The sequence below is a fragment of the Trifolium pratense genome, linkage group LG5 (genome assembly GCF_020283565.1).
Source record: "Trifolium pratense cultivar HEN17-A07 linkage group LG5, ARS_RC_1.1, whole genome shotgun sequence".
Lineage (NCBI taxonomy): Eukaryota > Viridiplantae > Streptophyta > Magnoliopsida > Fabales > Fabaceae > Trifolium > Trifolium pratense.
In genome coordinates this window covers 7,438,824-7,466,392 of record NC_060063.1, presented here as the reverse complement: position 1 = coordinate 7,466,392, position 27,569 = coordinate 7,438,824, and the positions used below count along the sequence as shown (strand labels likewise).

The following is a 27,569-nucleotide window of genomic DNA, read 5'->3' as shown; positions in this document are numbered from 1 at the left end:
GCTTAATGTGTGTTTTCTTACCTTGATATTATGGTCTTATGATAGTTCTAAGGGGTTAGGTAACATCCTAATCAATTGAAGTCATATTTGAAGCCAATCATGCTTCTGGAACATCTAATCGGTTAAGCATCTAAATCATGTTTTTGTCGATAAATATGCATCCAAATGAGAGGGAAAAACTGTATATTTTTGGATGTCTTCCAAAATGCTTGTAGGAAAAGTTGGCCCTTATAATTCAACAGTTTCTCAATTCCCCCTATATGCTAGAATCTATCAAAAGAATGCTTCTGGTAGTGTACTGGAAGCATGTTTCCGGTATTCCCTCACATTTTTTTGGGAGGACGGATTGAGAAGCTGTCTACAATTTTCACGCTAAACCTATTTCTTGTAAGGTGTCAGGCTTGTGTTATGGTTGAGTCAGCTGGTGATGTTTGGACTTCTAAGATGTTAACCTAGTTTAGTTCCTGATTAAAATTTGTTGTGTTTGGTGGTCTGAAAAACAACATAACTTTTGTCTTTGACTTGGAAAAAAAATACCTGGTGATTGCTATAAAACTTTGAGATGGATTTTTTTTTTTTTGAAACAACTTTGAGATGGATTTATGTTCTTATAATAAAATTTGCAAACAATATAGTATTGATAAAAATTGATAAACCAAAACATTTTGAATTGTTTGTGAATTTAAAATTGGTGTAGTTTTTGTTTGTTTCCTATCTGTATTGCTTTATCTGATGAAGCTTTTGATGTGGTTGTTCAGAGATATGGTGCCATAATTAACCATCAAAGAAAAAGAGAAAAAAATACACGCATTGGTGCCAATTATAATACCCAATCCAAGGTTGTTAATGATTTTCACTCTTTAAACTTCTTTTTTCATTTCGGGTAAGGCCTAGTCCGGCTATTTGTATGTTTTTTCTTTTTCTATTTTCCTTTTTCATAATATATATGAGATGTCTAAACTTTTTTTTATTTTTCTTAATGTTTAGATGTTCTTAACTTGTAAAAAAATTGCTCCTTGTTAAGAATCTCGCATATCCGTTGTGAGATGGTCTAAATATATGTTTATAAATTAAGTATACATGAGTTAAATTAAACTCCCAATTCTAAGACTCTTAATTGGGATTTGGATGTATTAAGGAGAAAAATTAAATTATTATTTTAACAAACTCACAATTTGTTATGCTATATTTGTAATATCTATTTTTTTTTTCAAGTAGCCTAATGAATAAAAAAATTATCCTTCAGATGGATAATTGAGATGATCGAGATTTAAACTCCGTTCCCCTGCATATATAATGCAATGTCCTGTCAACTGAGCTTATTTATGCACGAGTTGAATGAAAAGTAGTGACTAAAAATATTGACGAAAAAAACTTCCGGGACTAAAATGTGTGAAAAAAATCTTCAGGGACTAAAATCAAAATTATGGAAAACTATAGGGACCAAAAACATATTTAACCCTTGTTTATTTTATATTTTAAAGTTTTTTTTATAATAAAAAATTTGTATTAATAAAGAGTGCAAGGAGTACTCAATCCTTACAATACAAAAATAGCATAAGAGACTTCAAATGCTTTGTATAAAACATAGATGATTATTGCACCAATTGAAATACAATTATCCTGAATTACGTCCCGCTCTACCGCTAAACCAAAACAAGAAACAAATTTAATTTGATCCAGCAAAACAGAGAAATTAGCAATAACCCCTCTAAACAAAATGTTGTTTCTCAACCGCCATAAGCACCAAGTTGTTGCTAACCAGATTAAGTGTCTCACCTTCTTGACTTTCTTAGATTTAACCAGAGAACCAAATAACATAAAATGTTTCCAATTCCCATCCTGTAAGTTAGCATCAAATCTCATCCAAAAAAAAAAACTTGCCTCCAAACCTCCTGAACTTTAATACAACTAAAGAATAGGTGATTACAGTCCTCCACCGCTTGAAAGCAAAAAACGCAAGGTAAATCATGTGGATTAGATAAAATACCTTTTGAAGCTAAAACCGCTCGAGTGGGTAATTTATCAAGAAGTAAGCGCCAACCAAAAACTCCCACCTTACAAGGAACGTCATTCTTCCATAGTTTGTTTAAAGCATCCAATAACTCTAGTTCTTTCGACTCCAGGCGTGATTGTAAAAAAAATGTACACAGATTTTACACTAAATAAGCCCGAACCATCAGGTATCCAACGCCAACGGTCTTCTACATTTGGTTGCAGCACCAAACCGACCAAAAGCTATTCTAGATCTTCCTTCTCTGCCAATTCGACATTAGATAAAGATAACAACCAATCACTATTCCAATTCAAATGAGTACTACCTTCTCGAAATAAGTCTGATACCACACAATCCTTGTGCAACTCTTTTCCAAATAAACAAGGAAAAAGGTCCCGAAACGGATCTACTCCGAACCATTTCTCTTTCCAGAAACTAATTGTGTTACCGTTACCCAACAACAAGTGACGGATACCAACAATCCCCGACCTTCCCCCCAACACCTACTACATCTCTCCACCAAATAGAGTCCTTAAGACTCGTAATAGTTGTTTCCCGATTGAGAAGATTAAGGGATAGTGGACCATAAATGGACTACAACAAATCATACCAGAGAGCCTCTTTGTCATTTACACACCGTCATTTCCATTTGCACAACAAGGCCAAATTCGACAATTCTAAATCTCTCACTCCTAGACCTCCTTTTGCTTTTTGTAGACACACCTGAGCCCATTTGACCCAACACAGCCTCTTGTCCTCCACTCCTCCCCCCCCCCAAAGGAAATTTCTTTGAATCCGCACCAACTGCTTAATAATGTTGCATGAAGTCTTGTAAAAAGAGAAAAAATATAAAGGAAGACTCAACAACACTGAATTAATCAACGTCACTCTACCACCAATCGAAAGATTACGGCCATTCCAACTTGAAAGTCTCTTCGTCATAGACTCAACAATCGGTTTCCAAGTCGCTTGCCTTCTCGGATTCACACCCACCGGGATGCCCAAAATCTTAAAAGGAATTGAGTCGGAACTACAATCTAAAAATGTTTCTGCTGCAGCAAGGAAGTTGCCATCCACATTCACGCCATAAATCTTACTTTTAACAAAATTTATTTTCAGACCTGAAACTAACTCGAATGCTCATAAAATTTATTTTCACCCATCAGAATTGTATCATCTGCAAACTGTAAGATTTGAAAGCGAAATGAATCATTGACTTTATAGCCAACAAACTTGCCAATATCGACCGCATTTTTTTTAACCATTCCGGTTAAACCTTCAGCTGCTAATAAAAACAAAATTGGAGACAGTGGATCGCCTTGCCGAAGTCCTTTACCAACCTTAAACTCCTCCGTTGGACTGCCATTAATTAAAACGGACATCGAGCTATTAAAGATACATGCTCTCATCCATTTCAACCATTTCTCTGTAAACCCCATTTTCAGCATCAAATACCCAAGTAATTCCAACTGATAGTGTCATAAGCACGCTCAAAATCCACTTTAAAAAACAAGCAGCAATTTTTCCTTCTCTTGGATAAATCAATGATTTCGTTAAGAACCACTACACCGTCCAAAATCTGCCTACCCAGAAGAAAAGCTGATTGACAAGTTGAAACAAGCTTTCCCATAATCACCTTCAACCTATTATCCAAAAGTTTAGATAGAAGTTTATATAAAATACCAATCAAACAAATGGGTTTGTAGTCAAATAAAATTTGTGGATGATCTTTCTTCCAAATAAGCGCCAAAAAAGACGCAGTGATAGCCTTTGGTAAAACAGCATTTTGATAGAATTCATTCAAAAAATCCATCACATCGTTTTTCAGCGTTGACCAACATTCCTTTAAGAAATTAAAATTGAATCCATCCGGCCCGGGGCTCTAGTTTCCATCACAATTCCAAACCACTTCTCTAACATCATCTTCGACAAAAGGCTTAGGCAAAAAATCATTATCTTCCGCCGTTAACTCATTGAAATCAATGCCATGAACAAATGGTCTGTTATGCCAATCTTCAATGAAATTTCTTTCAAAATAATTCTTTGCTTCCATCTTCATGTTTTCTACCCCTTGAATCCACTCCTCACCTCGTCTAAGCACCTCCAAATGATTTCTTCTTCTTCTACTCTTGATTCTTGCGTGAAAGAAACGAGAATTGGAATCACCTTCACGAACCCATTTCTTTTGAGATTTCTATTTGATCAAGCTTTCTTTATAATGAAGTTGATCCCAAAACTTGTTGTTGATAGCGGATTTGTCGATCGTCACCGAATTTACCCCATCAAAATCAGTTAACGCCTCTGTCTCATTCAATTCTTTCACAGTATTCTCGATATTCAGATTGAGAATACCAAACACTTCTCGGTTCCACACTCTCAACTCCTCCTTTATCCTCTTAAACTTCTCCTTTATAACATAAGCCTTCTTTCCCTTGATATTCAGCTTCTCCCATGTTTTCGCAATGAATGATTTGCACCCAGGATGTTCCAGCCAACAATTATTCACCTTAAACGGTTTCGGGCCCCAATTGAGAGCAGAACACATTAACCAAATCTGGCAATGATCTGATATATCACAGTTACCAATCCATTGACTTGTCACTCCCTCTATCTCAATGAATTTTTCTGAGAGCAGAAAACGATCCAATCTACTAGGACATCAATTAAATCCATAGAATCAACAAACTGACTGAATTTAGATATTTCGCTTTGCCTGATGACTGCATTAATGCCCTTTATTTCCCCGGCCTTCAACACCGCATTAAAGTCTCCTCCTACACACCATTCGCCTTGTTCATTATTCAATTTAAACTTCAACAAGTCACTCCACAATTTCCTTTTACCAGACAAATTACAAGGAGAATAACACACTTTCCTTCTTCCACTCCACACACAGACCCAAGAAACTTTCACCAGAAAAACAAAATTTCACTTTAAACAATCCTGCGTTTCACTTTAACCTTCTTTTTAGCGTATCTTGTTCTCACTCGCACGCTTTCCGGGAAACTTCCCAGAAGGTCACCCATCCAAAGACTACTCCAAGTCAAACACGCTTAACTGTGGAGCTCTTATCGAATGAGCTACCGTAAAGAATATGCATCTTGTTGATATAGGTAGTACCAAACAATTCTTATATGCCATCCTTCAACCATGCAGTCCCATACCTGCACGGTCTCAGGATCCCTCTCATTTCGATGTGATTCGTTTTTGCCTAGAAGGCGCTAGGAGCCGCTAATTGTCATGCCTCATGCACCGACAACCACTCCCCGCCCTCGTTAGACCCGGGCATTACATGCCCACCAGCTTCCGCTTGGTTAGTCCCCGAACCACATCGTACTGGGAGAGGTCTGCTCTGATACCAATTTTAACATCCCAGAAGACTTTACGCATTGTCGACTGACCCTACAAATCAATACGAGTCTTTTCAACGTATCTTGTCCTCACTTGCACACTTTTCGGGAAACTTCCCATAAGGTCACCCATCCAAGGACTACTCCAAGTTAAGCACGCTTAACTCTGGAGTTCTTATCGAATGAGCTACCAAAAAGAAGATACATCTTGTTTATATGCCTTCCTTCAACCATGCAGTCCCATACCTGCACGGTCTCAGAATCCCTCTCATTCCGATGTGATTCATTTTTGCCTAGAAGCTATCAGGATGCCTCATGCACCGACAACCACTCCCCGCCCTCGTCAGACCCGGGCGTTACACCACCCATTCTACATCCTTACTACCCCACAAATTTTGAATCATAAAGTCATCAAAGTTGGCCCTTTTAGTTTCTTATAACATGCATAAATCAAACGCACTTGAAGCAAGAAATTGGCTTAGCCGCCGATGTTTAGCACTGCTTCCCCACCCACGTAAATTTAGAGATACGATCTTCATGAGAGAACTTGATTGTTTTGCTCCATCAATCTCATAGCTTCTCTATCTTTACGTTCATTGATACACAGATGCTCCACATAAACTTCATCCTCCTCACCGCCATGCACTACCAATTTCATAACACCATCCCACAGTTTGCCATTCACTTCAATCTCATGTTTATTCCACAATTTCTTGTTACAATTCCTGATGTCAGACGATTTGAATGAACTGCAACATAAGATGGAACCTGCCGATGACACAAAAGTCTCCTTTGCACTTAACGCTTTGAACTTGCCTACAGGATTTCTCGAACAAACCTCCTTCGCCGAGGAAGCTCTCGATGATGAATCGGATTGAGCTGTCTCGGTAATTGAATTTCGTGGTTTGGTATTATTTGTCGATACTCCGTTTGCACGAGGTGGAAGAGACTTTTGCGTAATGCGTTTGGAATGAGGTGCTTGACTTAATGTGTTCAACGAATGATTGGGCCTTCCTTTAGAGTCTGTTGCAGGCCCATTTCTAATGCCACCCCTGCCTGATTTCCTTTACCTCCTAAAGAATTCCCAATATGATCAATAAATTTGGACCTTCTGTCCAACCGGTCCACTCCTACTTTGTTGTGTGACTCACCTCCCCCTTGCTCCAAAGAACCTCTTTTTCTACTACCATAAGTAGAACCAGCCTTGGGCTTTTGGGCCTTTTTATCCTTTTCAATACTTCTGCTAGTCTCATCCCCTAACTCATTACTCCTACATGGATGATGACAAAGTGATTGACATGAGCCGTTATGAAAACTCACTTCAATGCTATCATTACATTCATCAACAACTAATTCCTTTAAATTCTCCCCCAAAATCTCCCTAACCTTTGAATTTGAAGAAGTCAAATTCTCAGCAACATTAGTTTTATTTGGTGATTCCATACAATCCTCCCTCCCATTACTCCCTGGTGAATCAATGCCAAAACTGTTAGAGAGTGATTAATTAACATTAACAAAATTAGTTAATGCTGATAAATATCGTCTCCCTTCAGTTCCATCTCTCTCTTCCTCCACCACCTCCTCCTCCATCGCCGGAAAAACATCATCTTCGTCCTCCAAACAACTGCTGATTGTATCTCGTCCTTCCTTAGTTCCTTTTGATGGAATCGCTATACGCATCGGACCATAAGAATCTTCAATTATTCTGACCTGAAAAAGTTCCTCATTGACTTTACCAGTGAGAAAGTGATCGACGACTTTTAAACTAGGAGTGCGAATCAAGATTCTTGCCATATCCATCATAAGTTTCTTCGAAGTGGTGTTGTCGACATTCAAGAAAGTACCAAACAGTTTGGTTATTAGAGTAAAGAAATTATCGTTCCAAGAGTGAACGGGTATTCCATACACTCTCAACCAAACCAAGCTATCATTATCAACCTCACCCAGACTCCACAGACGAATCTCCTTAAACCATTGTTGTAACCAACACCATGTATCTTCCATTAAAGCTTTGATTTCTCCTTCCTCCTGATCTTCTAGCAAGACTAAATTTTCCCCCAATGGAGTGATCTTAACCCCGAAGTAACCTTGCCTATGGAATTCATCTTGAATATTGTATGACATGCCGGAATGTTTGACGACTCCTACAAACACTCTTTGCAAATTCTGGATCACCTCCTTCTCTGCCTCAAACGAAATAAAATTGTTCTACTTTGGTTCTCTATTTGACTGCACCACTTGAGCAAAGGAAGGACCTTCAAGTTTCTTATGATGTGTCACATTGAACTCACCATTGCTGCGAGGTTGTGATACCGGTTTAGTAGAGTTACGATTGTAATATCCAGCCTCCTCATTGTTTGAACAAAATTGAGTTTTGTAAATTTCCCAATCATTATCAAAGGTTTTGATGATAACAAAGTATTAAATATACAATTGGAGGTACTAAAATTTAATTTCAAGAATGCAGAAATGTTTTGAAGATAAGATCCGAGGACATGCCATAAGATGACTATTCAGAAGCTCTGGGTTCAAAGGTTGTCAACTTCAGAAGATGTAAGCTTCAGAGGTTGAAAGCTCAGAAGATGATGAACCTCTGCACAGATCTCTGATTTTCTAAATACTATGTTTAATTGTGTAAATCATATGGTCAACACGGTTATCAAAGACGAAAGCGACTATACCAATGGTTCAGTATAGCTATCTTACACAATCCCTAGTCTTAAGGAAGTAACGTGATGCGTTTTAACTTCTTTGCTGAGAAAGGAAACTTTCTCTGTGTCAAGGCAAAGTTATGGAAACTCTTGTTCAAATTTGGATGGTAATTCAAATTCATGTCAAGACAATTTAGTACAGACCAAGCTGACAATCTTATCTTTATCAACGGTCAAATGCAACGTCTATAATTTGTTTTGCCTATATATACAAGACGTATTGCATCTCTGCTCGCACACACATATACGAATTGAAAGAACTCTACACAAAAGACTTAAAGCTCTGAGAAAAGTGAATTTATTTATTCGCGAATCCGTATCTGGGCACTTTATATTCGCACCTTACTACTTTATAATAATACAAAACGGGAGGTTTTTTTTTTTTTTTTTTTTTTTTCTAACACATAATGTATGTATTTACTCTCTTTATCAAACATTAACTTTAGCCTATGCTTGTATTTATTAGCTAGTTCATTTTATTTTTTGACGAATACTATTTTGTATAATAATGAAATCAAATGGTTTGAATGTGTGAAAAGCTATACTTTACCAACCATTCAAATTATTTTTTTGTTTCTCAAAACAAAATAAAATAGGAAAAAGAAAGAATCATTGCATATAGATATATTACGTACTTATAATTGGATCTTAGCAATAAATATAGGATTAGACTGCCGTATAGCCTATTGATATACCTAACTATATATACATGCTTCAAAACTTCAAAGATATTGATGAACTTTATTAATTAAATAACTATCATAGTTACATATGTCTCTCTTTATTTCTCTTAAATAACTATATATTATCAACATTATTTTTTATTTGGTGATATTGGTCCAAGGTCTTCATGATTTAATACTAAAATGTAGAGTTTTTTTATTTCCACTCACGTCTCATGCACACGGATAGTAATGAATGACGCACTCTCTATACGTGGCATATCATGACTTTTAGTTTAGATACATTAATTAGTCCATTTAAATATCAGTATGTTAATCTTATATTAATTTTTTTACCAGACAAGGTTCCTTAACAATAATGAATTTAACCTCAGTATTTGTAAAAAAAAAAAAAAGAATTTAACCTCAGTTGTGAAAACGATATTCAATCTTGTACTGTACTTTAGTGTATTCGAATTAAATATCAAGTTTTTAATCCAAAAACATTTAGATGAAATTGTGTAGGTCTCTTCTAACTTAATCAAGATCTTGATTGAAAAAATTTGCCATCCATTTGGATAGAGATTAATCTATGTACTTGCGCGTAAAAGATATACCTAATTTACGCATACACAAAAATAACTCAGTCATTTTACATCTTCAACTTTTCTTTATCCCGGAGTACTTGAATGGTCGATTTGTCACCCAACCTACTAAAAAATCTAAAAGCTTGACCTAGTCCCCTTTGGAGAATGACTCTTATGGCATGGTGTAATTATTTTCAACTTTTATAACTCTTAACTAAAATCATTTAGCAAACTCAACCCTTTAATTGGATTTCATTAATTAAGGTAAGAAGTAGATAAGATAAATATAATAACCATCAATTAGGCACAACTTCGAATAGTTAGGTATTGGTCTATGTTTGAAGTTTGAATTGTTGGGAGAAAATAAAAAAATAAATTAAATAAACATATAGATAGAAGTATATTCGAGCATATAATTAATAATTAATACTAATAGCTAGAGACAAATCATCTGATTGGGTCAAAAGTATATGCTACTATTTTTGTATATATTGCTATCGATAAAAATGGCAAAAAGAGTAAAGTTATGTTTAATAAGCTTTTCTAGATTTGGGCGGTGATCATTGATTATTGATTAAGAAGAAAACAAGCTTTCTTGCCCAATAGGCAAAATAATAATTAATAATGTCATTTGTCTGATAAATGGCCAACTGTCTCGATCTATGAAACATTAGGATGAAAAATGTCATGAATGACCAAAATAATGAATCTCCCATGTTTGGTTCAAGCATACAAATTTTTTTGTTGATTTTATTATATTCATTAACATCATCTAAGGAATCTATGCTAACAAATTAATTTTGTAAATAAACTGAATTGGAAATGGAAAACATCAAGAAAATGATATTCGCCCATCAGCGGTAAGAAATCTCAAAGTGTCAAATGACCAATTATCCAAAAAGTTTAAGCTATTAGGATAGAGTCACATCAATGGTTTTATATTATTTCTAACACGCCCCCTCACGAAAGAACCCATTTGGGCTTGAAGCGTGGATAATGCATAAGTCCACCTACCATATGTTTAAATTCTACTTTTTAATTAGAAAGCGAGGGGAACGAGGATCGAACTCTAGACCACTTCGTCATAGAGGCTCTGATACCATGTCAAATGACCGATTATCCCAAAAGTTTAAGCTATTAGGATAGAGTCACATCAATAATTTTATATTATTTCTAACACAAAGCAGTTAACTTATTTGCATAAAAATTATTCTTCGTATAAGGTTAAATATATTTTTTGTTCTTATAAAGTTAACAAATTTTTATTTTTGTCTAAAACAATCACATGTTTTTATTTTTTATATACTTTTTGTTTTGTTTTTACTACCTTACAAAATTATGCTTTTCCATAATCCCAAGATAAAATGGAATTACTCACAACCTGATCATAGTGAGCAGATGCAAAAACTAAATAAAAAAAGAAAACTGGGCTAAGAAAAGAAAATATTATTGATACTTGAAATTGTTTACAGGAGCGGAGATGGATTTTTACATTGAGAATGTGGTATAGCTAGAAATCAGAATTTCGTCTATTTCAGTGTTCCTTGAAGTTTTATTGTAGAAAATGGGCATTTAAAAGTAAAATGAATAAACAAAAACTGTTGACACAGGCCGTGACAAAGTGCTACAACAAATTCCTAGCTATAAGGGAGCATGTTGTCATCTCAACTAAGTTGACACCTCTACACACCACTGTCCTATATCTATATATCGCATATATATTATATTAATAAAAAATAATAAAATAAATATATACAAGGGAGATTAGACGTTACCCAAAAAGATAACAAGTAAAGCAAAATGAACTCTATGAACATCATTGACTGTGAGCATGCTTGCTAAGCGCATTTAATGCAGCAAAGATAAAATGCCTCGAGCAGGTTAAGAGATTAGGCTAAATTGCAATTTTGGTCCCCCACGTTTCCTAATTGTGCGATTTTAGTCCCTCTAGTTTCAAACGAGCGATTTTAGTCCCTCACGTTTGCCCCCTTTTGCATTTCTTGGTCCCTTTGACTATTTTGACCAAAAATATTGATGACATGGAATTTTAGTGACACATGTCTTAATTTTATTAGACAACCTACAAAAAAATATTTTTAGCAAAAAAAATATTATTGTTTTTTAATTTTAGATTAATATTTTAACAAAAAAAAATATCACGTGACCTTCCTTGGATTTTTTAATTTTTTTTTTAAAAAAAATATTTTTTGTAGGTTGCCCAATAAAATTAACACATGTGTCACCAAAATTCCATGTCATCAATTTTTTGGTCAAAATAGTCAAAGGGACCAAGAAATGCAAAAGGAGGCAAACATGGGGGACTAAAATCGCTCGTTTGAAACTAAGGGGACTAAAATTGCACAATTAGGAAACGTGGGGACCAAAACTACAATTTAACCGAGAGATTATGAAGACGAGGAAATATTAAATGTACAACAAAAATTACTTTATTTCTTCTATATATATATATATACTAAAAGTAGATAATAGAAAGAAAAATAACATTTCATAAAAAAAATAACAAAAATTTGGGGAATGACTTAGAAAAACGAGAAAAAAAAAGAGACAAAATCACAAAAGAAGACGACATTTGGTTTATTTAAAATATTAAAATCACCCACTCACGAAATTGGTCTTCCATTTTAAAATCATCCAGTTTTAGTCCATCCATCAGTTTTAGTATTATTTTAGAGTAGTTTTAATAGCAATTGAAGACCAAAAGCAAGCAAAAATCTAGAAAAATAAAGTTACTTGACCAAGAAACAAGAAAAGTGGAAAAAACATCAAAAAGGGAAAAAAGAAATAAATTGAAGAACTCATCGCACCACGATGGATGGCCATCGCAGCATGATGAGAAGACGGTTAAAAAAATAAAACAAATCAATCCATCGTAGCACGATGATCACATACTTGAACCCCAAGGTACGTGGTTCGATTCCCACGGAAGGCAAAAACTCCACTAGAGAGGGGGGTGGAGAAGATCGTGAGGTGACAGCCGGGATTGCCTACTAAATACGTAGAAAAGGGGCCCGGGCTGTTACACGAGGCAACAAGGTTCCTTTCTTTTATTGTCTTTGTAATTTTATTTTCCTAGGTTAGGTCGAGTAGATGAACTCCCTTATGAATGCTTGAGACATGTAATTTTGGTTCGAAAAAGTTTATATTCGATTGTTATTCAGTTATTTTCTAAAGTTTTCTTGCTTTAATTCTTCGTTCTTAATCTTGACCACGTTATAGAATGAACTCATAAGAATTAGCTGATACCGTGACAACAGACTAATAGGCCCGAATCTAAAGACAATTCAACGATCAACCATGAGACCATTAAATTCAGTATCTGAGGAAGGGGGTAGGATTACGAATCACACATACACTAGTAGAAAAAAGCTATTTTACATCTGGCGAAAACCACTTTTTACATCTGAACAATATCAGATGTAGGCGCACGAGACTTAGTAAGTATACACGTTTTACATCTGGCGTAGTCAGATGTAAAAAAACACTTTTTACCTCTGACCAAGGCGAAATTCAAATATTATTTTTTTAAAATTAAATTGGACTTTTTACATCTGACCAAGTCTACCTGATGTGAAATCTTAACTCTATTTTTTTTTTTTTTTAAAAACCTGCTTTTTTTTTTATATATATATTTTAAATCTTTTTTTTTATTAAAAAAATCTAACCCACAATGCCAACAATATAACATAACTTGCATCAAGAACATAATACTAAAATTCAACATCCATAGCCAAATTCAAATTCAACATTCAACATTCAACATATATATAGTAATAATGTCATTAAAGTACAACCACATTGTAATTCAAAATACAAAACATCATAATAATTAATACTAATCCATCCAAAATACAAATTAAAACATCATCATAACTAGTCCATTGTAACTTCACACAAACCTAGCTAGCTCCTAATCTTTCTCGTCGGCATCATCATAATCTACCTCGGGATTATATAGTTGAAGAAAACAAGTTGCCCAGCGGTCTCGCAAATCATACAACTCCTCATCTGTTAATGCCGTGGGATCATTGAACACCTACAATATGTAAATAACATAATTCATATGTAAACTACAACATGTTATGAACCAGCAAGCACGCACGCAGGATTAATCAAGAATTTAGGTGCTTAAAGCGCACTGATTTGATCAAAGCCATAGCCAATTGTTTGCCAATGCAAACTATAAGAACTAACTGTCAAGTAGTTTCTATAGAAATAGATTCAGCTACACACTATCCACATGTTCTGCTTAGCAATGGAAGTATCTTCAAGCAAAGGTATGTCCTAAGAGTCCTCATATTTAGCTACACACTCTTTCTAGAGATGGTAATCACTGATTTTATAGTTAAGTCTAATTCAAAATTTTAAGTCATAACTCTCGGACACATCTGAGTCGTCCGACCAACTTTACCAAACAGCAGCAAAAAAAACAAGCACAACAGCAAGCATGTTTACTGGTTTGTAACAAGGCTCATGCACAGCAGCAAAAAAAACAAGCACAACAGCAAAAAAAACAAGCACATGTGCCTATATACAAATGTCTATATAATTGACATCAGGTAGACTATATATCATCATTCATTCACTACTAAGTATACAACAATATGCACGTACAGCAGCCTATATATCATCATTCATTCACTACTACATATGCACGATAAAGAAAAATACGATACCTCCATCCAATTCTTTGTAATACTAGCAGAGACAATGTCAATCATATTCTTCATCACATAATATCCACAGTCATTGCCGTTAGGCTGTACCCTTGTCTACATATAAATGACATTTAGTTAATTAATGCCAGCATGTCAGTTGATGTAATGTCGGTTGATGTAATCATGTGTTAGTCTATGCTTGTTCATAACATGAAGTTTCCTTTTCCTATTCAATGTTGGTTTTGGCTCATTCTAAAGCTACATCTTTATCAGAGAAATATCTAACTCTTATAAATTTCAAATACCAATCCTAAGCATTTTAAGCCTAAGTATTTCAGATAATCCTATTTCTTCTAGCAGGAAGCAGTTTGCAATTTCTATTTCAAATAATCCTATCCTTTTTTCAAATTGAAAAAACTACATAATTAAACGGCAATAGTATTCTTCGATTACATCACATATTGATCATTTCATCATAGTAAAATCAAAACATTTAAGAAGTTTTGAGTTCATATTAGCTCTGTTCATATAAGAAGTTTGAAATACCTAATTCTTCATACTCAATCAAAACATACAAATCTACCAAAACACTCACATGAATAAATAATTGGAATACCTAATTTGGATAATCAAAATATATACCTAATTACCAATTTATTAATCAGAAAGAACAAACATGTTCACAACCTGCCAAACCAGAAAACTTCGGTATTGTAAAACCAAAATGCAGCAAGCAAACCTTATTCATGATCAAGCCAGACTAATTAATAGCACAATAGCGTCAGGTAAAAAAGAGCAGCTTACCCAAAATGAAGCACTCCTTTCTCTGCATAAGTCATTGAATTCTTACGAGGTCCTATCTTTGTACTACCGCTGCTAAACTTAAGGAGTGAAATTAAAGTGAATGGAAGCTCAAAAGAAAGTATCATATGCAAAACAAAGAATCCTAGTTAGTGTTCATGTACTACAATTTAATGCAGCATGTGTGATTGCATATCCACTATTACTATTACTAATCCTTCAATGAGTACATAGACCAAGTATGACCAGCTATTGCAAATTTAGTTTCATTTCAGGGTCTGTGAAATATGATAAATCAGATGTTGCCAATTAGGAATTTGTGTCATATCCTAATTATTGGCAATGGTAATTAACATTTACAAAATTCACATTCATAAATTTTATCAGATGCTAATTATTGGCAAAAGTATAAATAATGGCATGTCATAGGATTAGGACTATTGTGTTCATGGTAGGAGCAAAGAGAGAAGTCAGACCTGTTTTGTGGTGACAATGTACATTGTACACTCTTGTGCTTGCAAATTTTAATGCATCAGTAACACCAGGATAGAATCTGGAGGTAAATCATCCACAAATTAACAATTTGAACTTTAAAATTCATAACAAGATATGTTTATTTAGTAAGAATGTGCAGATTAGCATGTAGAGCTCAAGATACTTGTGTAAGAACAAAATCTTATTTTAATGTAAGATACTTGACATTATTTTGTACTAAATAGAGTACCATTGAAGAACAACAGTTCGTGTAAAACCGCAGGCCCAAGATGAGATATTGAAGAACAACAGTTCGTGTAAAACCGCAGGCCCAAGATGAGATCCTGTTACACTAGAGCAGTAAGTATATTCAGTCTTCAGTTGTTTCAAAAGCATAATTTAAAAATTCATAGCAGTAAAACTCTAGATCATGCAGGCTCATGAACAACTCAGTGTCCTAATAATCTAACATCTTAACATCCTCATCAAACTAACATACTTCAAAACAACACAAAAATGATCAAAACAAATGCAGAAGAGTCCAAAAGAAACTGAAACATGAAATTTTGCAAAAGCAAAGTATTGATCCACAAAGTTATTGAAAAAGGTCATTGACATTCATTATAGGTATAAATTAGTCACTTGATTGGAAAGTGAAAGTGTAGAAAAGCAAAACCAAATCCAAAATACCAACATCACTTTATCTTCTATTTGCTTCATATTTGGTTCAATGTCAATAACAATACTATAATGTTAACCCATATAGTAAATACCAACATCACTTTATCTTCTATTTACTATATTGAAAAAGGTCATTGACATTCATTATAGGTATAAATTAGTCACTTGATTGGAAAGTGAAAGTGTAGAAAAGCAAAACCAAATCCAAAATACCAACATCACTTTATCTTCTATTTGCTTCATATTTGGTTCAATGTCAATAACAATACTATAATGTTAACCCATATAGCTCTTATTAGATCAAAAACTTATAGTAATGTCAACTAATGTACCTGAGCTTATGAATCTCATTTGGTACAGACCCGGAAAATTAATTTTAAGCTCAAATAATGGTCAAGTAGTGATTGAGACTAATGAGAAATCACAAAGGAAAACCATTAATTTTCACTATTAATTAATAGGAACAAAACCCCTATCCATCAAAACACAAATACAAAACCAGAATTCAAAACAAGCAAATAAGCTTTAATTTAGATGCAGAGAAATCTGGTAACAAACCACAAACACAAAGAAATCTGGTAACACATAGAAAATCAATTGAACAGATTCTTCTCTAGTTGTTGCCAAGTTGTTAGATGTGAATACTTTGAGTTCATTATGATTTGCTATTTTCAGATGAAATGGAAGTTCTTATAATTCGCTGATTTCAGCTTTTGTCAGAAACAATGTATCAGATTTTACAGTCTCTTTGGTTTTACTACAATGTGTCAATACACATAACTTTGACTGATCTCCTTTGATTGGATTGTTCTTATTCTTCTATATATAAAAAATGGTTCAGTTTAGTTTACCATGTATCTTTTAAATTTACAGCTTGTTAGTGATTATGTTTAAGCTCAAGATAGTAGTTGCTCAATGCTCAGCCATATATAAACTTGTTATATGTTTGACAGTGAGATAAGATCTATAATCAAACCAGTTCTCTATGTTCACATTTCTTTCTCTTCTCCACACTTAACTCACTCACTTTCATTGTTTCCATTTCAGTGTTCCACTTACCAAGACATGTGTTCCTTTCTTCAATTTTCTCAATTAAATCTGCGTCTCATGTTTACCGTTCCATTTTTAATCACTTAAACTTTACCACTAAACTTTAACACAAACACAAAGAATAAGAGCTAAAACCAAATCAGGTAACAGTTCAGTAGAAACAAAATAAACCACAAACACAAAGAAACAGTTCAGTAGAAACAAAATCAAGTAACAAACCACAAAGAGCTAAGAGCTAAAACCTTCGATTCGTGAGAAACAAGAGTACGTACCTGAATCGATGTGAAAGAGAAAGACAAGCTTCAATTCGTGAGAGTAGAGGCCGGAGAAAGGAGGACAACCTTCGATTCGTGAGAGTAGAGGCTGGAGAATGAAAGACAACCTTCGATTTGGAGTTAGGGTTCGTGAGGGTAGAGGACGACTGCGCGAGTGAGAGAGAGAGGACGACTGCGCGAGTGAGAGAGAGAGAACGACTGCTGAGATAAGGCGGTGGTGGTGAGTTGATTAAAGGACGGCGCTGAGGTTCAATCTCGTCGCCGGTGGAGGACGGCGCTGATGAGGGTTTGCATCGCGAGAGAGAGCTAGGGTTGTATTGTATCGATTTCTTTTTTTTTTGTGTGAGTTCGTTTTTTTTGTCTTGCGTACATAACCTCTATTCCAAAAATATTATTTTATTTTTTTTATTCAACCTGACTTTTTATATCTGAGGCTAAATATGGCCAGATATATATGTATTTTAGATAATTTTCACCATAATTACAAGATTGCCACCGCGTTTAGTTATTCATCTGGTATATTGAAGTCAGATGTAAAAAGTCTTGTCTATATATTTTTTACATCTGTGGATATTGAGACCAGATGAAAAGACTACTCCATATAGCGTTTTACATCTGACATATGTTCGTCAGATGTAAAATGCTTAAGTAATATGTCATATTTCTACTAGTGATAGTTAAATTCTGCATATTTAGGTAAATTAATCGAGGTAGAGAGAACTTGTCAAACATTGAACTTTTAAAGGTAAGGAAGCGCTTTTAAAGGCTGAACCTGTTAAAGGTGAGGATATTATAAAACCAAGGGAAACCTATCAACCATTGATTAGACTTTATTCATATTGCAATAGAAATAAGAATAGTAACACTAAACTTATTTTAATAGAAATTAATCCAGTAGATCATAACCAATAATGAAGAAAAGTATAACGCCGGTTACCAAGCAGGAATAAGGGAGGGATTCGAAACACTTCACCACCCCGTGTGTCTACTCACACACCCCTTTTATTTTTATTGCCTTATTTCTCCGTCTTTTACTTTAATTATTATTTATTTTTGGCTTAACTACACATTTGGTCCCTTACGTTTATTTTAGGTTTCAATTTGGTCCTTTACGTTTAAAAAGTATCAATTTAGTCCTTTACGTTTATTTTAGGTTTCAAGTTAGTCCTTCCCGTCAATTTTGTCACATGTGGCAACCAATTTGCATATGTGGACAGACACGTGGCACTTAGACACACACACATGTACTGTTCAAACGGTGTTAGTAACAAAACTAACGGAAAGGACTAACTTGAAACCTAAAATAAACGTAATGGACCAAATTGATACTTTTTAAACGTAGGAGATCAAATTGAAACCTAAAATAAACGTAAGGGACCAAATGTGTAGTTAAACCTTTACTTTTAATAGAAAAACTATTTCAAACCAACAAAGTGAATGCAAAGCAATTTATTTTCTAAATTCCTAAGCAAAACTAGTAATTTTGGCACAATCCCCGTTGAGACGGTAACTTATCACTTTATTACTTGGTAGTAATTTTGTGCACTTGCAAAAAAGTCTCGTCACTTAACATTAGTGATTTAATATAGTTTAAATGACATGACATACAACATTAGTGATTTAATATAGTTCAAATGACATGACATACGACATTGATTAAATTACAAAAATGAATAATTTATGAAATTGAAACCGAAGTTCTTAATGCGTTTTCTTGTAATTTCACGACTTTTGATCATTTAATATAATCTGATTGTACGTCACATCATTTAAAATATATTAACTCATCATTTTTTTTGTTACAAAAAGAGGGCAGAGCGCTATGTTAACTCATCATTATTAAGTACAAAATTAATGGAGGGACCATAAATGTGTGATCTTAAAATAGGAAGGATCACCAATCGTTAATTGTTTCAGTTGTGATTGACGTTAAACTTGATAAGAAGGACCACGGTTCGATCTCCCCAATTGTGATCGGGAGGGGACCAGAACCACTTGATGCCAGAACTGACCCCCAAATTAGATTAAACTGGCGGTAAAAGCCAAAAATAAAAATAAAATAGGAAGGATCAATTTTGTGAATAAGTGAAAATAATTAAACTTTTATTTTCTTGCTTGATTAATTCTTCGCTTTGTCATCATTGATTTTGAAAGATTCGACCTTTATCATCTCACGTGGCTCACTTGCTCCACTTCTACTAGCATCTTTTTCAACGTTAACTTTTAACTGTGACTTATGTGTGCTCAGCAACACTTAACATAAGCTGCATTTCTTATGGATCTTACAACCTCATGTGAACAAATTAAAAGTGATGGATAATCATCCCCTCCCTTCTCCAACCAGATCCGTTCCATATCGATTCCACAGCCTAACACAATCAACATCATCATTATCATAACCATAACCATCATCATAATCATAATCATATAATCATAAGGCTTAACTACACATTTGATCATTTATGTTTATTTTAGGTTTTTTCCGTTCTTGTAATTTTCCCCAATTTGGTTTGAAATTTTTGTATTCACGTGTTTCGTGCTCCGATTCATGCGCTTTTGGATACAAATTCATTGTTATATAGCTTGATTCGCGTTTCATTCAATTTAATCGGATTTTTCTTCATTGCAACAATCAATCATCATTACTCAGGTTCTTTTCTCATTTCATTTTTCATCTTGTATTTTGTTTGCTTCTAATTTTGAATATCTAATTTTGTGATGTTTTTTCTCTGAAATGATTATTATGATGAAGATGATGATGATGATGATTATTGTGATGTCATAAATCTGGGAATTTCATAAAAGCATCTTTTATAAGTATATGTTTGGGTGTAAGTTAGCAAATGGGTGCACAATATTTAACAAAATTTACATAATAAACCCTCAATTTTATAATGTAAAATAATTAAATGTCAAGGTTTTTTTGTCCAAAGTGAAAAGGTGAACCTTGCTAATTTAGAGCTTTATGTTTTTAGGTATGTATAAATGAATATTTTCATATATTTTTTATGAGAGAGAGAGGTAGAGAGAGAGAGAGAGGCGCTGCACCTAGGGCACACCTAGGGCAGCCGTATCGGTCACCGCCTTCACCGGAAGCGAGGCATAGACGGGGGGGAGAATCATCAGATGGAGGGGATTGGACTGAGGTGTGTCATAGAAGAAGGAAAGAGTTCCAACAGGAAGGTAGAAGGATTGACAGGATGGTGCAAACTAAACGACATCAGAGAAAATCACTCTCTGCAACAGGTCTTCATTGTTATAACAACGATCGATCCAATTCCTTGGAACATTCACGCTACGATTTCAATCCTTATAGGCCTGCTCCAAGACGTTACAGTCACAGTCGCCGCGTTCGTTCTCATGATCGACGGGAATCAAGGTTGCACAACCGCCAGCGATCGTTCTCAGCAACTCGCGAACGGAACACGACGATGAATAAGCACCCAGAACGGCGGCATACTGCGGAGGCTCGGAGACAGCAGGAGGTTAACGGCGATCGGCGGAGAGGTGAGTCTCGTTATAGGCACGCTGCAGAGCATTTTAGGCGCGGTGAGAGGGGTTGTGAAGGTAATTGCACTCGCGATGGTATGAAGGAGATAGACACAATTCAAGGCCGTAACAGTGGGATTGGTAAAAGTGGGAATGAGAACCATAGGAGAAGAAGTTTGGATAATTTGGGAACGGAGCTTAAACGGTACGTTTCGTTTTATTTTACTAATTTTCCGTATCAATTATCAAATTTCTATCTTAGAAAAGGTTTCGAAGTATGTGGATTACTGGAAGATGTGTTCGTTCCCAAAAAGAGAAATAGACGAGGACAACCTTTTGGTTTTGTCAAATTTTCCAACGTGAAGGACGTTAATAAACTGTTACGTGCCCTGAATAAAGTTCATTTTGGGCAATTCTGTGTTCGAGCTAGGGTAGCCAGTTTTGACCGGTTCAATTCAACGGCGGGGCAAAGATTTGAGTCAGAGTGGCCTGTGTTGACGAAGGGCAATGATAGGCCAGCTTCGCGAGAGGATAGAATGGGTGAACCGCGAACAAGGAACTTAGAAGGCAATGGCGGAGGTAGCGCATCTAAGGGACCGCAGGTTCAGATTAGAGGTGTTAAGGATGTTGCTCGTGCTGGAGGAGGCTCTGATGGCCCAGAGGCTGTTAGGGTGGGAGAAGTTGTGGTTCCGTTAGGTGCACGTAACGATTTAGCCGTTAAGAAAAAGGACATGCGTAGCTATAGGACGGAGCCCGACGATGTGGCCTGGGCTAAAAATGGTTTAGTGGCGACTATTTTTAATGGTGAGGCGGTTCCAGTTGTGCAGAGTAGAATAATGGACGCAGGCTTTAACGATGTTATTCTCATTCCGATGGGGGCTGACAAGGTTTTCGTTCGGAGCTCGTCAGGAAATGATGCAAAGGCAATCATCAACTCGGCTAAAGAGTTTTTTCAACTTATTTTTTCGAGCTGGACGTGTTGGGATAACCATGCACGGGACTATAGAAGAGGAGCTTGGGTGCGTTTGTATGGTATCCCGCTGCAAGCCTGGAACGAGAATTTTTTCAAGTTATGCGTCTTTGATGTTGGCAGGTTACTACGAGTGTACAATGGCTCGAAGGAAAAGGAGCGTATTGATTTTGCCCGTGTTTTGATAGCAACACCTAACCTGGAAATTGTTAACACAGCCGTGACTGTTTTGGTGGATGGTATCCAGAATGAGGTGAAAATAGTGGAGGAATGGGGTTACACTCTCGGGGAGGATAGTTGTCTTCTTGGGGACGACGACGTCTCAGTAACGTCCCACACTAATCTTGAAGAGGGACAGGGTGACCCGGAAGTTAGTCGTCATTTTGACACTATGGTTGAGGATTTTGCAAAAGGAATGAACGTAGAAGATGACATAGGATCACAGGAAAATTTTGAATTTTCTAAGTCGCGAGGAGGTGTGGAGGGCGGGAGCAAGAATGTTGGAGAGGTAGCCGCATTCTCTTTTACTAGGGGTGAAGAGCTTGTAGCTGGATGTGAAGGATGCGTCTCTGCGGGTGGAGATTCTCCTAATTCGAAAGGAAGTCGAGGCAGTATTTCGATTTGCTCGCCAGCTTATGGAAGTGGGCGCCTTGCCGGTAACAAAGGGAGTGATGGGTCTTTTTTGGTTTTATCTAATGGTAACCGTGCAAAATCTTGTCCACCAGGTGCGACTCGTTCTCATATTTCGGGGCCTTGGAGTTGGGAGGTTTTGAACGACCTAAATCAAAGGGATGCCGGGGTGTTATTCTCTGCTGGTAAGTGCCCCCGTAAAGAAGTTTGTAAGGGTGAAGGCTTTAAGAAGAGTGGCCAGGAGGACTCTAAGCGGAGAAAAGGAGGGGGAGTTTTTCGGCATACGGTATCTAGTCTTAAGAAAGTAGCTAGAATGCCTAGTCAGGATCGCGCCGAGGCTTTAAAAGCGGTAAAAAAGCTTGAGCAACGGAGTAGAGATGGTGTAGGGGTTGTCAAGATTGGTGGAGAGCGTTTTCCAGATTCTTCCATTGTGTCATCTCCGACGACTTCTAATGATTGGAAGCATTGGGTAGTCATGCAAGGTAATGATAAGGTGGCTGCAGATGATGTTAGAACGGTAGGGGAAGCTATAGGAGTTCAGATTAAGGGTGACACTAAGAATATGTTTAGCGTGCTCGCTCGGAAGGGTAAATCAAAGCAGTCGTCGTCGGGACAGACGCAGGGAGTAGGGCGTTTCCGATGAAGATTGTCTCTTGGAATGTTAGGGGTTTGGGGGGGTTAGCGAAGAGACAGGAGGTCCGTAAGTTGGTAGGGTATCAGCACCCTTTTTTGTTGTGTCTCCAGGAAACTAAGTTGCAATTTTGTGATGATTCTATTTGTTCGACTTTATGGGGTAATTCTTCTCACGGGTTTTCCTATCGTTCTTCGGTGGGTGCATCGGGAGGGCTTTTAACTTTATGGGATACAACTGAAGTGCAAGTGTGGTCGTCTGAGAGCTACGAGAATGTCTTATGGTGCCATGGTCTTTTCGTTAGGACTGGTGAGGAATTTTATTTAGCTAATGTTTATGCGCCTTGCGATTTAAGGGCTAAACAGGTTTTGTGGGACTCTTTGTCTGTAAAAATACAGGCGTTGGGGAGGTCTAGGGTGTGTGTCTGTGGGGATTTTAATGCTGTCAGAAGTGCGGATGAACGTCGTTCAGTCAACGACGGGTATCGCCCCTTAGACCATATCCCTTTTAATCGATTTATTGAAAACAATACCTTGATTGACTTACCGTTGTGTGGCCGGAAGTACACCTGGTTTAAAGGAGACGGGCGTTCCATGAGCCGTTTGGACAGATTTCTGTTGTCTGGGGAGTGGTGTTTGACTTGGCCTAACTGTACTCAGGCAGCCAGGATGAGAGGGCTCTCTGATCACTGCCCCTTGGTTCTGGCAGCAGATGAGGAGGACTGGGGACCCCGTCCGTTGAGGATATTGAAGTGTTGGAAAGATGTACCAGGGTATCAACTGTTTGTTCGCGAAAAGTGGAATTCCTATCAGATTGACGGTTGGGGGGGCTTTGTGCTTAAAGAGAAGCTTAAATGGATAAAAACGGCCTTGAAAGATTGGCATTCATCCCATACTCAGAACCTGCCGAGTAGGATTGAGTCTCTAAAGGACCGGATGGCAGTGCTTGATGAGAAGGGGGGAGAGGAGGATTTATCTGAGTCTGAGCTAGCGGAGCTTCATGGGGTTTCGTTGGATATTCATTCTCTTTCGCGGTTGAATACTAGTATTTGCTGGCAGCAGTCTCGGTCGCGGTGGCTCAAAGAAGGGGATGCTAATACTAAGTATTTTCATTCTGTCCTTGCGAGTAGGCGGAGGGGTAATGCTATCTCGTCGCTGCAGGTGGACGGTACTTTTGTGGAGGGTGTGTCACCTATTAGGCAGGCGGTTTTTTCTCACTTTGCGTCTCATTTCAAGGCCATTAATGTGGACAGGCCTCGGGTAGATAATCTTTCTTTTAAACGGCTGCAGGTGTCGGAGGTGATTGGGTTGACCAAGCCTTTTTCAATGGATGAGGTAAAGGCAGCTGTTTGGGATTGTGATAGTTATAAAAGCCCGGGTCCTGACGGGATTAATTTCGGTTTTATTAAGGATTTTTGGGCCGAGATGCAAGGTGATATTATGCGTTTTATTTCGGAGTTTCATCGGAACGGCAGATTGACTAAGGGTTTAAATGCTACTTTCATAGCTTTAATACCCAAGGTTGACAGTCCCCAAAGGTTGAATGATTTCCGGCCTATCTCGCTTGTGGGTAGCCTTTATAAAATTTTGGCTAAGGTGCTAGCGAATCGCCTGCGTGTGGTGATGGGCAGTGTGATATCTGAATCCCAGACGGCTTTCGTTAAGGGGCGGCAGATTCTCGATGGCATCCTTGTTGCAAACGAGGTGGTGGATGAAGCTCGTAAGTCTAAGAAGGAGTTGCTTCTCTTTAAAGTTGATTTTGAGAAGGCTTATGATTCGGTTGAGTGGGGTTATTTGGAGGATGTTATGGGGAGAATGGGTTTTCCAACCCTTTGGAGGAAGTGGATTAAAGAATGTGTGAGTACGGCAACTGCTTCGGTTTTGGTTAACGGTAGCCCGACTGATGAGTTTCCTTTTGAGAGGGGTTTAAGGCAGGGTGATCCGTTATCTCCTTTTCTTTTTCTACTGGCTGCAGAGGGCTTAAATGTTTTGATGGAAGCCATGGTGGATCGCAATATGTTTACGGGGTACAGTGTGGGAAACCTTGCTCAAGTGTCGGTGTCGCATCTTCAGTTTGCTGACGATACGTTGTTGATGGGGACTAAGAGTTGGGCGAACGTACGGGCTTTGCGGGCTGTCCTTGTGTTGTTCGAGTCTATGTCTGGTTTGCGAGTGAATTTTCATAAAAGCATGCTGGTTGGGGTTAACATCCCTGATTCTTGGTTAGGTGAGGCGGCGTCAGCTCTGTGTTGTAAAGTAGGGAAGATCCCTTTCCTTTACTTGGGCCTTCCTATTGGGGGTGATCCGAGGCGTTTATGTTTTTGGGAACCGGTTCTGGATCGCTTAAAGAATCGATTATCTGGTTGGAGAAGTCGATTTCTCTCTATTGGTGGTCGTTTAGTTTTGCTTAAATCTGTGTTGACCTCTTTGCCTGTTTACGCTCTTTCTTTCTTTAAAGCTCCCTCAGGTATTATCTCTTCTATTGAATCTATTTTGATTAAATTTTTTTGGGGGGGAAGTGAGGATATTAGGAAAGTGTCTTGGATTAATTGGAATACTATTTGCTTGCGTAAGGAGTATGGGGGTTTGGGGGTTAGGCAGCTGAGGGAGTTTAACTTGGCCTTGTTGGGCAAGTGGTGTTGGAGGATGCTAGTGGATAGAGAGGGTTTGTGGTTCCGAGTGTTGGCAGGACGATATGGGGTTGAGAGAGGGAGGTTGTGTGAGGGTGGTGCGCGTGGGTCGACTTGGTGGAGGGAGTTGGCGCGCATTCGGGATGGTGGAGGTGAGGCAGGGAGAGGGTGGTTTAGAGAGTGTGTTTCGAGACAGGTGGGAGATGGGTCAGACACCTTTTTCTGGACTGATCCCTGGGTGGATGGTACTTCGTTGAGGGAGCGGTATGGGCGGTTGTTTGATCTGGCAGAAAACAAATCGGCTTCAGTGGCTGAGATGTTTTTGCGTGGGTGGGAGGCTGGAGGGGAGGCGTGGGAGTGGCGGCGTCAGTTGAGGGCGTGGGAGGAGGAGTTGCTGGGGGAGTGTCAGGCTTATCTACTCACCATCTCTTTGCAGGATCATGTTTCAGATAGGTGGCAGTGGCGGGTTGACTCGGATGATGGTTACACGGTTCGTGGCGCTTATCAGCTTTTGACGACTCAGGATACAGTTACTTTAGATGCTGCGTCAGGACTTATCTGGCATCGCCAGGTTCCTTTGAAGGTTTCCATATGTGCCTGGCGACTCTTGCGGGACAGGTTACCTACAAAAGCAAACCTGGTTATTCGAGGGATTTTATCTACGGAGGCTCATCTCTGTGTCTCTGGTTGTGGAGAGGTTGAGTCAGCTCAGCACTTGTTTATCAATTGCAGCTCTTTTGGTCTCATGTGGCCCCTTGTCAGCTCCTGGATTGGGTCTTCTTTGGTGACTGCTCAGAATCTTCCAGAACACTTTGTTCAGTTTACTGATTCAGCAGGTGGTTCTAGAGCCCGACGTTCTTTTATGCAGCTCGTATGGCTGGCGTGTGTCTGGGTTATGTGGACCGAAAGAAATCATCGTTTGTTTACAGGCTCAGCGAACTCGGTGCATCATATGTTGGACAAGATCAAGACGTTCTCTTTTCGGTGGTTGAAAGCGACGAGTAGTACTTTAGCTTTGAACTGCCACAGTTGGTGGTCTAGTCCTTTGCTTTGCTTGGGCCTTGTTTAGCTTCTTTCGGTTCCTGTATTTTTGACTTTATTTGTAACCTTGTTTTAGTCTTATTGGTACGTCTTGTGCTAAAAGACTATTATACTTATTTATATATATATATATCTCATTTTGGCTTGTTCAAAAAAAAAAAAAAAAAAAAAAAAAAAAAAGGTATGTATAAATTAGCTTTATGACTTTTTTTTACATCATTTTCCTTTTTCTTTTTTTCTTCTTCAAATATGTGATTCAAAATCCGAAAGTCTTAAATATCACATTCGTCTTCAAAAGACTTAAATATCACATTCGTCTTCATTAAGAATCAATGTTTCAAATTCAAGAACTCAAAACATTGAGCAACTCGTCTCTAACATGAGACGTGATCAATAAGCATCTGAATAGTTCATCTTATTGTAGAACAAAAATTATTAATAAGAACGATCACAAAATATAATAAAAAGACAAAATTACACACTTAATGTCTTAACTTAATTTTAAATAAATAATTGGTCATTTATTTTTTTTTGTCCTTTTGTATTTGTATATAAATTTTCAAATTTTAAAAGTAACATTTATATGCAAAAATGGGATGAAAGACCATAAATTTGAAAACTTAGAGATCACAATAAAAAAGATAAAATATCAAATCGATATCTGAAATTAAATTCAGGGATCACAAGTATAATTTTGCCTAAAATATAACAAAGTAAGATGAGTATAAATTTAAGACTAATAATACAAATAAAATGTAATATAAAAAAACCATTTGATAAAAGAAATTTAAATGACCAATTCGATACAAGTGTCAAATTTTAAAACAATAGAAATAATTTTACAAAAAAAGAAAAAATATATTTATAACTATCTAGCTTCTCCAATAAGTGCCTTCCACAGCACGTATTTATATAT

The 27,569-nt window shown here is 37.0% G+C and overlaps 1 protein-coding gene and 1 long non-coding RNA gene across 5 annotated transcripts; both read right to left on the bottom strand.

Moving 5' to 3' along the window:
* Positions 1 to 3,878: 3,878 nt before the first annotated feature.
* Positions 3,879 to 4,541, bottom strand: LOC123885966. Its single transcript, XM_045935304.1, has 2 exons — positions 4,275 to 4,541; positions 3,879 to 4,190 (listed from the first exon to the last, which is right to left on the bottom strand). Exons 1-2 carry the CDS (start codon positions 4,539 to 4,541, stop codon positions 3,879 to 3,881), a joined length of 579 nt encoding a protein of 192 aa, XP_045791260.1.
* Positions 4,542 to 14,630: 10,089 nt separating this feature from the next.
* LOC123884917 lies at positions 14,631 to 17,593 on the bottom strand. 4 transcript variants are annotated; one of them, XR_006801022.1, is made up of 4 exons: positions 15,508 to 16,000; positions 15,260 to 15,336; positions 14,787 to 14,858; positions 14,631 to 14,669 (listed from the first exon to the last, which is right to left on the bottom strand). It is a non-coding gene; the product is annotated as an uncharacterized LOC123884917 (long non-coding RNA). The 4 variants fall into 4 exon arrangements; XR_006801023.1 differs by lacking the exon at positions 14,631 to 14,669 and adding an exon at positions 17,261 to 17,593 and having other exon boundaries at positions 14,676 to 14,858; positions 15,508 to 15,609; XR_006801024.1 differs by lacking the exon at positions 14,631 to 14,669 and adding an exon at positions 17,261 to 17,593 and having other exon boundaries at positions 14,676 to 14,858; positions 15,508 to 15,601.
* Between the last annotated feature and the right edge of the window lie 9,976 nt (positions 17,594 to 27,569).